Source organism: Quercus lobata, chromosome 4 (assembly GCF_001633185.2).
Source record: "Quercus lobata isolate SW786 chromosome 4, ValleyOak3.0 Primary Assembly, whole genome shotgun sequence".
Classification (NCBI taxonomy): Eukaryota; Viridiplantae; Streptophyta; class Magnoliopsida; order Fagales; family Fagaceae; genus Quercus; species Quercus lobata.
This window is the reverse complement of record NC_044907.1, coordinates 47,823,164-47,836,461: the sequence shown is the minus strand read 5'-3', so window position 1 is coordinate 47,836,461 and position 13,298 is coordinate 47,823,164. Positions and strand designations below refer to the sequence as shown.

At 34.5% G+C, this 13,298-nt stretch overlaps 1 protein-coding gene across 1 annotated transcript; it reads left to right on the top strand.

The window, feature by feature from the left end:
- Positions 1-1,919: 1,919 nt before the first annotated feature.
- On the top strand, positions 1,920-13,085 carry LOC115986650 (nucleolar protein 6-like). Its single transcript, XM_031109877.1, is given in 27 exon segments — positions 1,920-2,021; positions 2,201-2,400; positions 2,530-2,691; positions 4,013-4,172; positions 4,411-4,527; positions 4,612-4,745; positions 4,835-4,985; positions 5,919-5,986; positions 6,418-6,516; positions 6,654-6,769; positions 8,500-8,674; positions 8,763-8,873; positions 8,984-9,062; positions 9,208-9,351; positions 9,460-9,573; positions 9,821-9,942; positions 10,027-10,109; positions 10,191-10,315; positions 10,410-10,530; positions 10,613-10,750; positions 11,043-11,139; positions 11,252-11,377; positions 11,781-11,873; positions 11,973-12,078; positions 12,159-12,301; positions 12,386-12,472; positions 12,588-13,085. Coding segments are annotated over 26 exon segments (3,132 nt in total). The 5' UTR covers positions 1,920-2,021; positions 2,201-2,256; the 3' UTR covers positions 12,705-13,085.
- Positions 13,086-13,298: the final 213 nt, after the last annotated feature.

Sequence of the window (13,298 nt, the reverse complement as noted above, 5' to 3'; positions counted from 1 at the left end):
AAGTATAGTAGATGCTATAGTTAAAAAATAATAAAGAAAAAAAGTTAAAGAATTTTTTTTTGTGCTAATTTTCTACCATATTTTTGGTTGACAAGTTATGATTGGATCTACCATTAACACTATCAATCACAACAATCAAGAAACCAATCCATTGCCCAAGAGCCTTGTAGCTCAACAATTAGCACCTCCAAATGTGTCTATAATATCTGGAGTTTAAATCTTTACTCTTTATTATAATTATTGAATTATCATTAAAAATAAAAAATAAAAGAAACAATCCATATCCTGGGGCTACCACGGGTGTAGTATATTTTGCAACTAATATTTTTAAACTAGCACACACATAAGAGGGAAAAAAAAAAAAAAGGATAGAGAAAATATTTTGAATTCATTCCAATAGATCATAGTCTAAATATGGCGAGTCAATATAAAATTTTTATTTACAAAAAAAGATTTAAAATTTTTTTTTTTTTATGTGCTTAAGAGTCAACTAGTTTAGATTATTTTGTTATCAACTAGAGGGTTGAAGATGTTGGAGGGTTAGACAAATTTGTGAATCTACTGACTTGTACCCGACCCAATCTATAATAATTTTTTTTGGCAACCCAACCCTACCCATCAATTCCTAAAATCTGACCCACCATGACGAATTTGATTAGTTTTGGTGGATCAGTGGGTTGACTGCACACCCCATACTTTAGATGTTGTACGTTAGCTTTTCAATTGAATTCAACAGTGTTGTATTGTATAGACCAATGCATGAGAAAGTGTTTTTTTTTTTTTTTTTTAAAGTTATTAAATAAAATCTCATTGGTGAATGGAATCAAATGACTAAATTTAATTTAATTGAGAAACCTATGCATAATGATAATACACGAGTTTTAGTGTTTGGATTGCATTTGGGTTGGGGCCTGGCTAAACCTAAGCATAAGTTTTAGTGTTTTACGCTCTCTTCATGGGCTTTTCCAATTATGTTAACGGGTGGTTAGAAAGCCATTTGGGCCTCATACCGTTCGAAGAAGGGCTGACAGTTGGGCCCACTGATTCCAAGTTACTGGGTGCATAGTTGGGCCCCTTTCCTATTCCAACAAAAATGAAAAAAAAAAGGGTCCAAATTTATGTAAACCCCAACATTATGGAATGTGTATCATGGGCCTGAAAGCCCATACCTAAGGTTGTAGTACTAGCATTGGAAATGACTTTTGGGCTCTTTATATTTTTGTTTAGAAGATTTTTCCATTAAACTCAAACCCCGTTGACAGGTTATATACTATTGACAAGTTATTTTTGGGTTTATGAATATGTGATATGTGCATTTTAATGAGAATAATAGAAGCTCTACAGTAGGTTATATGAATTTGTGATAGGTTGTGGTTTATGAATCTGTGACAGGTTCTGATTTTTTTTTTTTTTGGGATCAAAAGTAGGTTATGTAAGTATTTTAATGAGAATAATAAAAGCTCTAAAGTAGGTTATATGAGATTTTTTTTTTTGTTGAGCAAAAGCAGGTTATGAATATTTTTTTTTGTTTCCAACTATTTGTTCATGGTTACTACGGCCCTGTGTAAATTGTAAAATGCTTTATGGATGTGTAAAAAGGCCCAGAAAGAGCCAAAACAGGTTCCTAAAAAAGGCCCAAAAATGTCCAAAATATAAAAAGGCTTCTAACAGGCCCCAAACTGGTTCCTAATAAACGCCCAAAGAGGGCTAAAACAGGTTTCTAAAAAAAAAGGGCCAATAAAGGCCCAAAAATGGCCGAAAAAGAATGGGCTTGAATACTGCATTTAAAAAAAGCCCAAACAGAATTTTTTAAATTTAAACCAAAGGCCCAAACCCAAGGCCCAAAAACCGAAAACGGAGTAAAACCCTACACTAAACCCTTAACCCAAAAAGAGAGAGAGAGTCGAGAGCCAGAGACAGAGACCGAGAGAGAGTGACCGAGAGACACAGACCGACGTCGCCGCCACTGCCCTCAGCGCCTCCGGCAGCTTGATTTGCCCAACCCACCGGTGTCTCCGGAGGTAAACTTCAAAACCTAACATAACATTGATATAATGTTTGTGTTGTGAATCTGTGATTGTGTTGTCGCTTTTTTTTGCTGAGTATGATTGTGAATTGAATTTGAATATGTGTGATTGTGTTTGGGGCTTGGGAGTCTCTCTCTGTCTCAGAGATTTTTTATTTTTTCGCTTATCTCCAGGCCCCCTTAACTTTAAATCCTTGGTCCGTCCTTGTCGCCAACCAGAGTGAACAACAATGGAGTCAGACTCCATGGATTTGAAAGTGAGGGAGCTCTTGAAGGAGGTCACCCTCGACTACTCGCCTACCTTATCCAAGCACGTTAACGACACCGTTTCAGCCATCAAAGACGCCATCGATAAAATCCCCGATGACTTAAAGGTAATGTTCTCTCGCTACTCTCTTTCCAAAACCCTAGGGCCCTAATTCTCTGTTTGGCAGCCAGAAAGAAACAGAATGAATTTTCAATAAAAAAGGCTTTGTTACTTACTAATTGAACTTGATGGACAGGTAACAGCAGATGAAGCTCCTGGTTTTGTGAGAGACATTGGTGCGGACAAAGTTGAGTTCAAATTCAAGAAGCCAACTTCTATTGAAATTGGTGGGAGTTACGCGATACAATGCATAGTGAAGCCTGATATAAATGTTGATCTTTTTATTCGGTTACCAAAGGTACTTGTATAGCCAACCTCCTTTATGTGTTTTTGATGAAAACTGATTAATTTTGTGATTGATGTATAACTAATTTATCATTTGTGTTACTTGTTTTCTACTTTTGTTTAGTGCATTATTATGTTGTAGCAATCTTGCATTGTGCATAGCATATATGCTCCATGTGCTGATGAGCTATAGTCCAAATGCTATTTTCTTTTCTAATAAGAAATTAAGAATGGATGGATGGTGAGATCGTAGGTTCAAAACTCATTGAGTGCCTGTGTAAACGTACCATAAAAAAATTTATTGGTAAAATGTACCAGCATATGATACAAACCCAATTGGTTTGTTGGTTGCTTTGAGGGATCCAAGATCTCCTAATTGATAAATGGACTACTTCAAGAGAGTCTAGAACTCCAAAGTGAACTCACTCAATAATAATATTTTTTAGCTTACTCAACTTCCTTTATTAATCAAGCTAAATAGCTTTACAAGATAAAGGTAACATTTAAGTTCAAAAGAAACCTAATCTTTCTATACCACAAGTAGATAAGATTTATTCTAGACTAACATCGTTATCTAATTACCCAACTCCTAATAACAAAAATAAAATCTTAAATAATAAAATGAAATAAAAACTAGGCCAATAACAGCGTATATTGATTTTTTTTTTCAACTTATTTTACACATGATCAAATGAACTGGCTTTGTGTTATAATTATAGCATAGGTAGTTGTGTTCATCAAAAAATTTATAGCATAGGTAGTTGCATGTGCGTACTGTTGATGTAAGCTAACAAGCTATCCCATGCTGCAAATGGAGCTTTGTGTTATTAGGACACTGATTTTATTAATTTAGATGTGTATACAACTGTAATAAGTTGGTTTTAGGTCACTGACTGTGACCAACATGAGAGAATTAGTGCTTTTATGTCATGGTGGGGTGGAATATGTGTAATAAATAGTTGTAATGGCTACGCATCAAAGGTCAAATTAGTATGTAAAGAAAGATATCTGGTTACTCACCTTGACTTATATCTAGTGGTAATTACCTTGAGAAGACATGGAACTTTTCATAGAGCATCAAGTAATTAATTATATTTGAGTGATGAAGCATTTGTTGGGGTGGGAAGGGATCATCTTGCTTTTAATATTTTCTATTGACCATTAAAGAGTTAAAGCTCAGGGATAGTAAGCTACAGAACTTATTGGGTAATATATTAGCAGATAGTAGTTACAGAATCTGCTTTTCCAATACTCTTGGGTATACATGATATACGTTGTTAATTATATGTATCAATATAAGCATATTACTACTTATAATGTTTCTTTTCTGGCAGGAGTGCTTTCATGAGAAAGATTATTTGAATTATCGGTACCATGCAAAAAGGTGCCTATACCTTTCCATAATCAAGAAGTACTTGAAATTTTCCTCAGTTAAGGTTGAATGGTCTACCCTACAGAACGAGGCCCGAAAACCTGTATTGCTTGTCTATCCAGGTTTGTTTTTCTGATGTTATAAGTATAACTTTTAACTGTTATTTTCCTCTTGCATTTATTTAAACTGAGTTATTGGATTATTATTTTACTGCTACACCTAATCTTGCAAATTTGGACTGAACAAATATTGTTGGTTTATTTTGGGCTTTGTATACACACCATGAGTACAATATTCCCCCCCTCCCCCCCCCTTTTTTTTTCTATTAATCCAAGTAAGCAAATATTATCTGTGTTGCAGCTACGGAGCTTGTTGGACTTCCTGGGTTTTTTGTAAGGATAATCCCTACAACAAACTCCCTGTTTACCATAAAAAAGTTGAACCTGAAACGGAGCAATATACGTGCTTTGACTCATGGTAATGAGTTTTCTTCAGTTTTAGCATGTTATTGTTGTGGTGTTTTCACCTAAACTGTTAACTTGTTTTGTGATTTTATTAAAGGGGGTATTCCACAGGCTACACCGAAGTACAATAGTAGTATTTTGGAAGACATGTTTTTAGAAGATACTTCAGAACTTATTAAGAAGACTTTTCTTGGATGGAAGGAGTTAGGAGAGGCTTCAATTTTACTGAAGGTATAATTCTAGAGTATCAGTCATTTTAACAATTAACTTAGTAGCTTTGTATTGGGACATGGAAATATGAGTTTTTCCTGCTGATGTAGGTTTGGGCTCGGCAGAGAAGCTCGATTTATGTTCATGATTGCCTGAATGGGTTTCTAATATCTGTCATATTGTCATACCTTGCAAGTCAAAACAAGATTGCCAATTCTATGAGGGCAATGCAGATATTTCGTGTTACATTGAACTTCATTGGTATAATTTGTTTTTCTTTAAGCCCTTATTGTTCAAAAGTTTTTTTTTTTTTTTTTTTGACTCTGTAATATTTATTCTTCATGGTTGTTGTCATATGTATGGTGAAATTCATTCACATATTGAACTTGAAGCTATGAAATAATTAGTATATTTTAATTGTAGAATCTATATATGAGATGAAGTAACTTATTGGTATGTAGTTCAATAGACTAAACTGTAATTTGTGTTAAGACAAGTGGTGCTTATTAGTGGTTAATATGATGGTAATATCAGTTTGGTTGTTCAAGCAAGTGATTTTAGGTGTGCAAAATGTTGAACTGTACTTGAAAGAGAAAGCGGCTTGTTTATTTTGTCTATCAGGGAAAAAGAATGAATTGGGTGCTTGTTGCTGTATTGGATTATTTTGCAACTTGTTTTGATTTTGTGTTATCTTTTGTGGTATTCTTTACGAATTGTCTCAAGACTTTTCTTCTCAGTTTCAGTTTCCAGCTAGATATAATTTGATGTAGGCTTCACAGTTTGAACACTTAGACGCATTAATTCCTTTTACAGGACAGAAAAAGGGGGAAAAGAATAAAATAAATCAAATGACCAGTAACCAGAGTTATTGCAGAAGATTAACTAGCCTTTAAAGTGTTTATTAGTGTTGTACTTAGGCCGCTATCTTTTTAATGAAATAAGGAAAACCAATTTCTTTCATCTTAGGTGTTGTACATGGTCGGTATGGGAGAACAATGCAGAATAAATGGTTTGGAAGTACATGTTTAAATATTAAGTAGTATAATTTGGAATCATTAGGATTGGGTCGACTTTGTGCATCCGTGGAAGTTCTTGTGGTTGGTATTCTTGTTACTAATTATTGGCTCTTTGGGATGTAACTTGTTTTCATTTAGTGCATGTTCATAACAATAATGTCTACTAATTGATTTGCAGCCACTGCAAAAATATGGAACAATGGACTCTACTTCAGACGGGAAGGCCAGAAGGGTATATCACAGGAGGTCTGCTGCTTACTGATCCTATGTGATATAATTTCTACTTTTCTTATTGTTCTTGTTTTGTGCTCTTGCATTGCAAGTATAAATCATCTCTTGTTTCTATTTTTGTATGTTTTCAAAATTTGATTGTTGAAGATTTTAAAAAACACAAAAACAAAGAAGCAACTACAAGCAAGGGTGAATTATGAATTATCATGAGTGCCACTATGAGCCAAATTATATTCTGGCATATTTCTGCATTGAAACATGAGAAATAGGTCCATGATGGAGTCTTTTGATGTGTCTGATCACTTGAAACAATTAAAGATTTTCTTTTTTCTTTGTGTGTATTTTTCATTGTGTTTTTTTCTTCATTATTAGTGTCATGGAAAATGCAATATTGCTCATCTTCTTTATTGTTTATATATTTGTAATTATGCACTTTGGTGTTGCAGGAAAGGGTTTCATATAAAGAAGCTTTTCCAATTGTTATTTGTGATCCATCAGCTCCCTTCAATATGTCATTTCGTATATCAAGGATTGGTTTCGTTTAGGTACTATTTGCCAGGACATTGTGGTCCATATGTATTAAATCAAAACTTTGAATATCTTGTTTAAGTTTTATTTTAACCCACATTAAACTTTTTTTATGAAAAATATGTATATATGCACACATTTTTTAACATTTCAGCTCCAAGACGAGGCTACTTTGACACTTAAGTGCATAGAGAAATGCAGAGATGGTGGATTTGAGGAAATTTTTATGACCAAGGTTGACTCTGCTGCTAAATATGACTATTGCATAAGGTAAAACTGTTTAACTAATATCTGTAACGTTTGTCATTCATTGCTTAACAGAAGACTTGTTTAAAGATGGAATGGTGAAGTGATGAATTATACTTTCTTAAATGTTATTCTTGAAAATTGAAAGAGGTTTTATATTTCTTAATATCAAGTTATCAACCAAGAAAGGTGCATAATTTTGGTTTTGCAAGCATGCTTTACGCTTTCCTACTTTAGAAAAATATAATTGCATGGCCTTTATTATATGGTGATTGAACATAGGTTAAGACACAAAACAACAATATTAGAGAATCATTTGGTTTCATGCCAGGGCTATCTACCGTGGAAGCTATTTATTTTACTTAGACGTCTAATGAAAGATATAGAGAAGCCTCTAAAGATCTACATGTGGTTTTTATTGACCAAGAAAATCACATCAGGAGTATTGCATGATCCCAAAATTCCTATTAAGTTAAAAGGGGAAGTTTTATAAGAATGTTATAAGATTAGCTATACTCTTTGGTACTAATTAATTTATAAAATGAGTGTGCTGGAATGAGAATGTTACAATGGATAACTAAAAATACAAGAAAAGATAGGCTTCAAAATAAGGAGAGTCACTTGAGATTGTTTGGTCATGTGTATAGGCAAGCAATTAATACACCAGTGAGAGCCTGGATTCAAGTCAATGGAAAAAAAAAGGTAGAAGATTGTTTGGTACTAATTGATGGACTGTTATAAAATGAGTGTAGCTGGAATGAGAATGTTACGATGGATAACTAAAAATATAAGAAAAGATAGGCTTCAAAATGAGGAAATTTGCTTAAAAATAGGTATGACTCCTATTAATGAAAAGAAGAGGAGAGTCACTTGAGATTTTTTGGTCATATGTAAAGGTGAGCGATTAATGCACTAGTGAGAGATTGGATCAAGTCAAAGGGAAAAAAAGGTAGAAGAAGACCTAAAATACCATTAATAGTAGTTAAAAAAGGCATGTCAATTAAGGAGTTAACAAAGATTATGACTTTCTTTGGGAATCTAACTTGAGCTTATTAAACCTGCTCTACAGTCATTGTCTTTATATTGGAGTAAAAAAATAACCCCAACAGAAGCTAGAAGATCAGATGGCCCTCATCCTGAGAAATGATTGCCCAACATTTGAACTTTAAGTGAATGTCAGTGTTTTGTTAAGGTCATGGTCAAATAGGGTGCTGCCTTTTAATCTCAGCTTAAATTGTTCACATTTGTTGGTTTAGTTGGGCTTTTTTTTTTTCCCTCACAGGGTTATGGAGTCAACTCTGGTGTAGATTTTCAAAATTTCAAATTATGGTTTATTTCTCCTCAAAATTTAGTTAAGTCAATAAAATGTTTCTTTGATCTTCCACTTGTTTTCTTCTTCAATAAAATTTTTTATTAATGCCTTAAGTTTTTGAAAATTTAGGCAGGTTGGTAGTGAATATGGATAATATTGGGGCATTTATATTTTAGTAGATTACTTCCCTCCTCCCCCAATAAAAAATTAGTATAGTATGATTATGACTTCTCAATCTGCGCACATTTTCCATGCATGTGATTTTGGACTAGTAGTTCTAGAAAGTCTTTGGTCTACATGTCTACAACTTTTATGTTTTGCACAATTTATTCTTGTTAATAGTCATTGCATTCATTGGATTTTGTTGTGATTTATTGCTTGGAATTTTTTAAGCTACATTATTTCTCCATTGCCCTTTTCTTTTACACTTTTGCTTATTCAGATTGGACTTAAAGGGGAAAAGTGAGGTTCATGCGTCGGGATTTTGCTTGGATGATGAATGTTGGAGACTATATGAGCAGAAGGTGCACAGTCTTTTGAATCAGGGGTTGAATAATAGAGCAAAATTGATTCGTGTTATCTGGAGAAACACATTGTCAGAATGCAGTATAGAGAATGTATGGAATCAAATTTTAACTTCAACTTCCCATTCCATAGTTTGCTCTTGTTTTGGATCGACATCTTCTAATCAGCTTAGCACTCCAGGGCTTTTCAATATTAGATAGAGAGCCATTGCTTGTTGGAGTTTCAGTGAACTCCATGGAGAATGCTTTCAGGGTTGTTGATATTGGCCCAAATGCTGAAAATAAGCAGGAGGTATTTGGGTTTTCTCTTTTAGATTTTTTTTTTTTTTTTGGGGGGGGGGGGGGGGGGAGGATTTCATTGCAGTTCTGATGTTTGTTGATATTGCTCATGATTTGCACTAGGCTCTCAAATTCCGAAAGTTTTGGGGGGAGAAGGCTGAGCTTAGGAGATTTAAAGATGGTACAATTGCAGAAAGCACAGGTGAGGTATTCCTTCATGCTTCTTTTGGCTGCTGGTAATCAAGTTTAGTTGATTCTGGAGGTTTTGCATGCTTTTTACCTGTTTGGCTAAGATCAAGTGTCAAGATGATAAACCTGATGGTTTTTTTTTTCCCCATTTTTCGTAGTATGGGAAAGTGAGCACTGGAATAGACATCTCATTTTGAAAAGAATTGCTGAATATGTACTTTTGCGGCATCTTTCTTTATCAAAGGAGAATATTGTGCATATTTTGGATCAACTTGATTTCTCTCTACTTCATGGTGTTCGTGGTAATGAATTGGCCACTGAGTTCTTTTAAATTTTGCCAATTCTTTTTATTGTTCTTTTCTCTTGGAATTGCTCAATGCTTTGTAATAAGAAAGTGATAATTTTATTAGATCCTATATCATTTTCTGGAAGCTTGCTTAAGGCACTTGAAGTTTTATCAAAGCGCCTGCGTCTTATCCAAGACATCCCGTTGAAGGTATCTAGTGTGCAGCCCTTAGATCCAGGTACCTTTTCATAGCTGGAAATCTTTGTTCATGTTTTGTTATCTTTGTTTAATAGATTTTTTTGTTGCTTATAGAAGTTATAATGGTAGCTTAGCTCATAAAACTCAATCGAGAATTTGGGTTTGGATTGTTCTTATACAGAGTTTATTTTGTTATTAAGGAAAATTCTTGATTTGGCTTATCTTTTATAGCCAATTAACCCTCCTCAACCAAGAATTATTGTCCTGTGCACTTATATAAATTGCAGCTTTCAGGTTTACTTCTGTCTTCCCTCCCGAACCTCATCCACTGGCTATTGACAAGGGTGATGTTCCAAGGCTACAAAAGCTCATGCCATCCTGCATTCAGCCTCTGGAAGTTATGATTCAGGCATGATATCTTGTTTATCTGTCTTGCTTTCTTTATTGATTCTTGTTATTTAATTTCTGAAAGTTATAATTTTCTCTGATCCAGTTGGAAGGCTCTGGGAACTGGCCAATGGATGATATAGCGATTGAGAAAACTAAAACTGCTTTCCTTCTTAAAATTGGAGAGAGGTAGGTCATGCTGGGCTTCTTTATTCACAACAATGGCTATATTCTTTTTTAAAGGTTTATCTAATGATACTACTATGGCAGTCTCCAGAATTCTTGGGGGATGACATGTACTGCAACTGAGGATGATGTTGATGTTTTCATGTCTGGATATGTATTTCGTCTTAAAATTTGGCATGAGAGGGGCCTGAGTTTGTTGAAAAGGGAAGGTAAGAACTCTAAGTCTAACATATGACTACATATATATGGGTCTGCTTGTCAGACTTTTATGATGTTGACTTGATTAAACCAATTAATTTGCAGATGGAAGTGACCAATTTAAGTGGGTCAGCTCTATAGACAAAGAACTTTTTGTTCGCAGTCAGCATTCTAGCATGATTAATGGATTACAGGGTCGTTATCCGCTATATGGACCTGTAGTTAGGTGAGCTTTTATTTTTGCATGCTAAATTATCTTTCTGGTTCAACCCCCAACTCTGAATAACTTCCTTTTGTTATTTGTGAAGGATTGCAAAACGATGGGTTGCCTCACATCTATTTTCATCTTGCTTGGGAGAAGAGGCAGTCGAGCTATTGGTTGCTCATCTCTTTTTAAAACCTTTACCATTTAATGCTCCTTGCTCTCGCATCACTGGATTTTTAAGGTTGGGTTATCTGTTCCGCATATAAGGAATTTTAACTAATTTGTTACTGTGTAAATTACATGCTTGATTTTGCACCTTAAATCATAGATATTAACTTAAAACATTATGAAGAAATAGATTGTCAAGAAACCTTTCTTCCAGGACTTTATAACATGTAACTTAAACTAATTCTTCTGAATTGATGGCTCCATATGTGGGCTTATTTAATATATGGGTTGCTCAGATCTGCAAACTAGTTAGTCTCCTTGGGCCTGATGGTGTTCTGTCATATGCATTCCAACTTCATTAATAGGTTCCTCCGATTGCTATCAGAATATGACTGGACCTTTTCTGCTTTGGTTGTTGACATAAACGAAGATTTGAGCCCAAAAGACGAGAAAGAGATAAGTGTAAGTTCTGTATTGAGTGAATTATTATTGAATAGTATACAATAATTTTGGTTCATTCTTACTTAAATTTGTGATCTTATTTTTCACTGGATGTCCATTATCATTTTTTCAGAATAACTTTATGTTGACTAGAAAAGGTTACGAAGAAAACAAACAAAATATAAGTGCAGCAATGTTCCTGGCTACAGCTTATGACAAGGCATCTGAGGCTTGGACCAGATTCTCTCCAAACGTATCGGTTGGTAGTTCCTTTAAATTCAACTTGGTTGCCTAATTGTTTAAAAGCTGAAGCATCCTCTCATATGTTCGTGCTTGCTAATTTATGGCATCGGTTGGTAGTTCCTTTAAATTCAATTTGCTTGTGCTTATTTGACAATATTGTTACCTTTCCAATGGATATTCCTTTTGCATTAAAACATTTCTTGTGAGTTGTACTGTGAGAGTATCTTGGTAACTTTCCTGCAAACATTGGCTTAGCCAAGAGGAAATTCTTTGGTATCATCTAGATTTTGCTCAGTGGAGACACTCTCAACATCTATTTGCCTGCATCCAGTTCTTGTTTTTATGTGCAAATAGTGTTAGATTTAGTATGGATTGTGTCCTATTCTTTATTGACACATGGAAACTGTTTTACTCAAAAGGAACTTAAAAGGTTGGTGGCTTATGCTAGAAGCAGTGCAAACTTGTTGAACAAACTCATCTTGCAGGACCAGATTGATTCCTATAAATGGGAGGTGAGTCTGAAACATTTGTCAGGTTTTAGAGGGTTGTGGTTTTTTAATTTTTTGATTTCTATGTACATGAGTTGTTACAGCATTATTTTTTTCTTGCAGTGCCTTCTCCGAACTCCTTTGAACAACTATGATGCTGTCATTCTTCTCCACAGGGACAGATTACCATACCCCCAACGGCTTCTCTTTCCTTCTGAACTAAACCAAGGTAAACTTCTGCAGCCTTTTTCACTAGCATTGCTGAACTTTTTAGTAAATTAAGTTCCATAACATGCACATCCTGGGCAGGGAAGCATGTCGCTCGGGGGAATGCTAGCAAGGTTTTCCAACCCTTCATGTCACCTGTAGACTTTAAGGGTAGCTTAGAGGAACTGAAGAATAAGCTATTGGTGAACTTTGATCCGCTGAGGTTCTTTGTTGGAGATTTAGAGGCAAGCATTTTCACTGGTTTGATGTTAATCTTGAAGTCATTGCTCTCCTTATTATTTACTTACATTTTCTTTTGACACATGCAGAAAGAGTTTTCCAACATGTTCAAGGTGTGGTATGATTCTCTGGGAGGAGATGCTATTGGCATAACGTGGGACAGATTTTCTTCCAAGGTATATTTCAATATCTTTCCCAAGTTCTGATAAGAAACTTGATGAGATGCAATGTGTATAGTGTACTGATCTTATTAACTTGAATCTTCTGCCCTGAATTTATATATTATTCTAGAAACGGGGTCGAGAGGAAGGAGAAGATCCAGTTGATGTATTAAAATCCGTTGGTCAATTTGGTAAAGGATTTGTGAGGAGTGTTTATTCCCTGAAGTCTCCAAGGCTTATGAATTAACTATGTACTCAATGAGTAATAGTAAAGAAATCACAAATAGCGTGTTGTAAGTTTTTTATTATTATTTATTTTTAATATATAAATATTTATTTATTTATAGTTGAATAGTATTCCCCATTTTCCAGTTGACAAAATAGTTTTGAGGAGCATTGTGTTGTGATTTTTGTTTCTTGTTTCTAGTTTTTGGTTGGTTAGAGAAATAAGAAATAGAGGGGAAAGAGAGGGGAAGGGGGTACAACTGTACAAGGTTACCTTCCATGCTGCATGTACTGGTGACTGCAACACGCAGGAGTTGAAAAAAGGAAACCCTTCGGCAATATTTGTGTATTTTTGCTTTATAAAAGAAATAATTTGATTTTTTGTATTAAGCTCTATTTGATATCTTCTTAGCAATAATATATGGAGATATCTTGATGAATGCATTACTATGGGGCTGTGATCAAATGCCTGCACCAATATACGGATTCAATCAAAACTCTGTACTGAAGCTTTAAAAAGAAGATAAGTGCTATATCCACAATATTTTTACCATACTTTCACAACAAATCTTAAGTCATAATTAAGTTGTTAATAATTCTAATTTGAACTCATTAC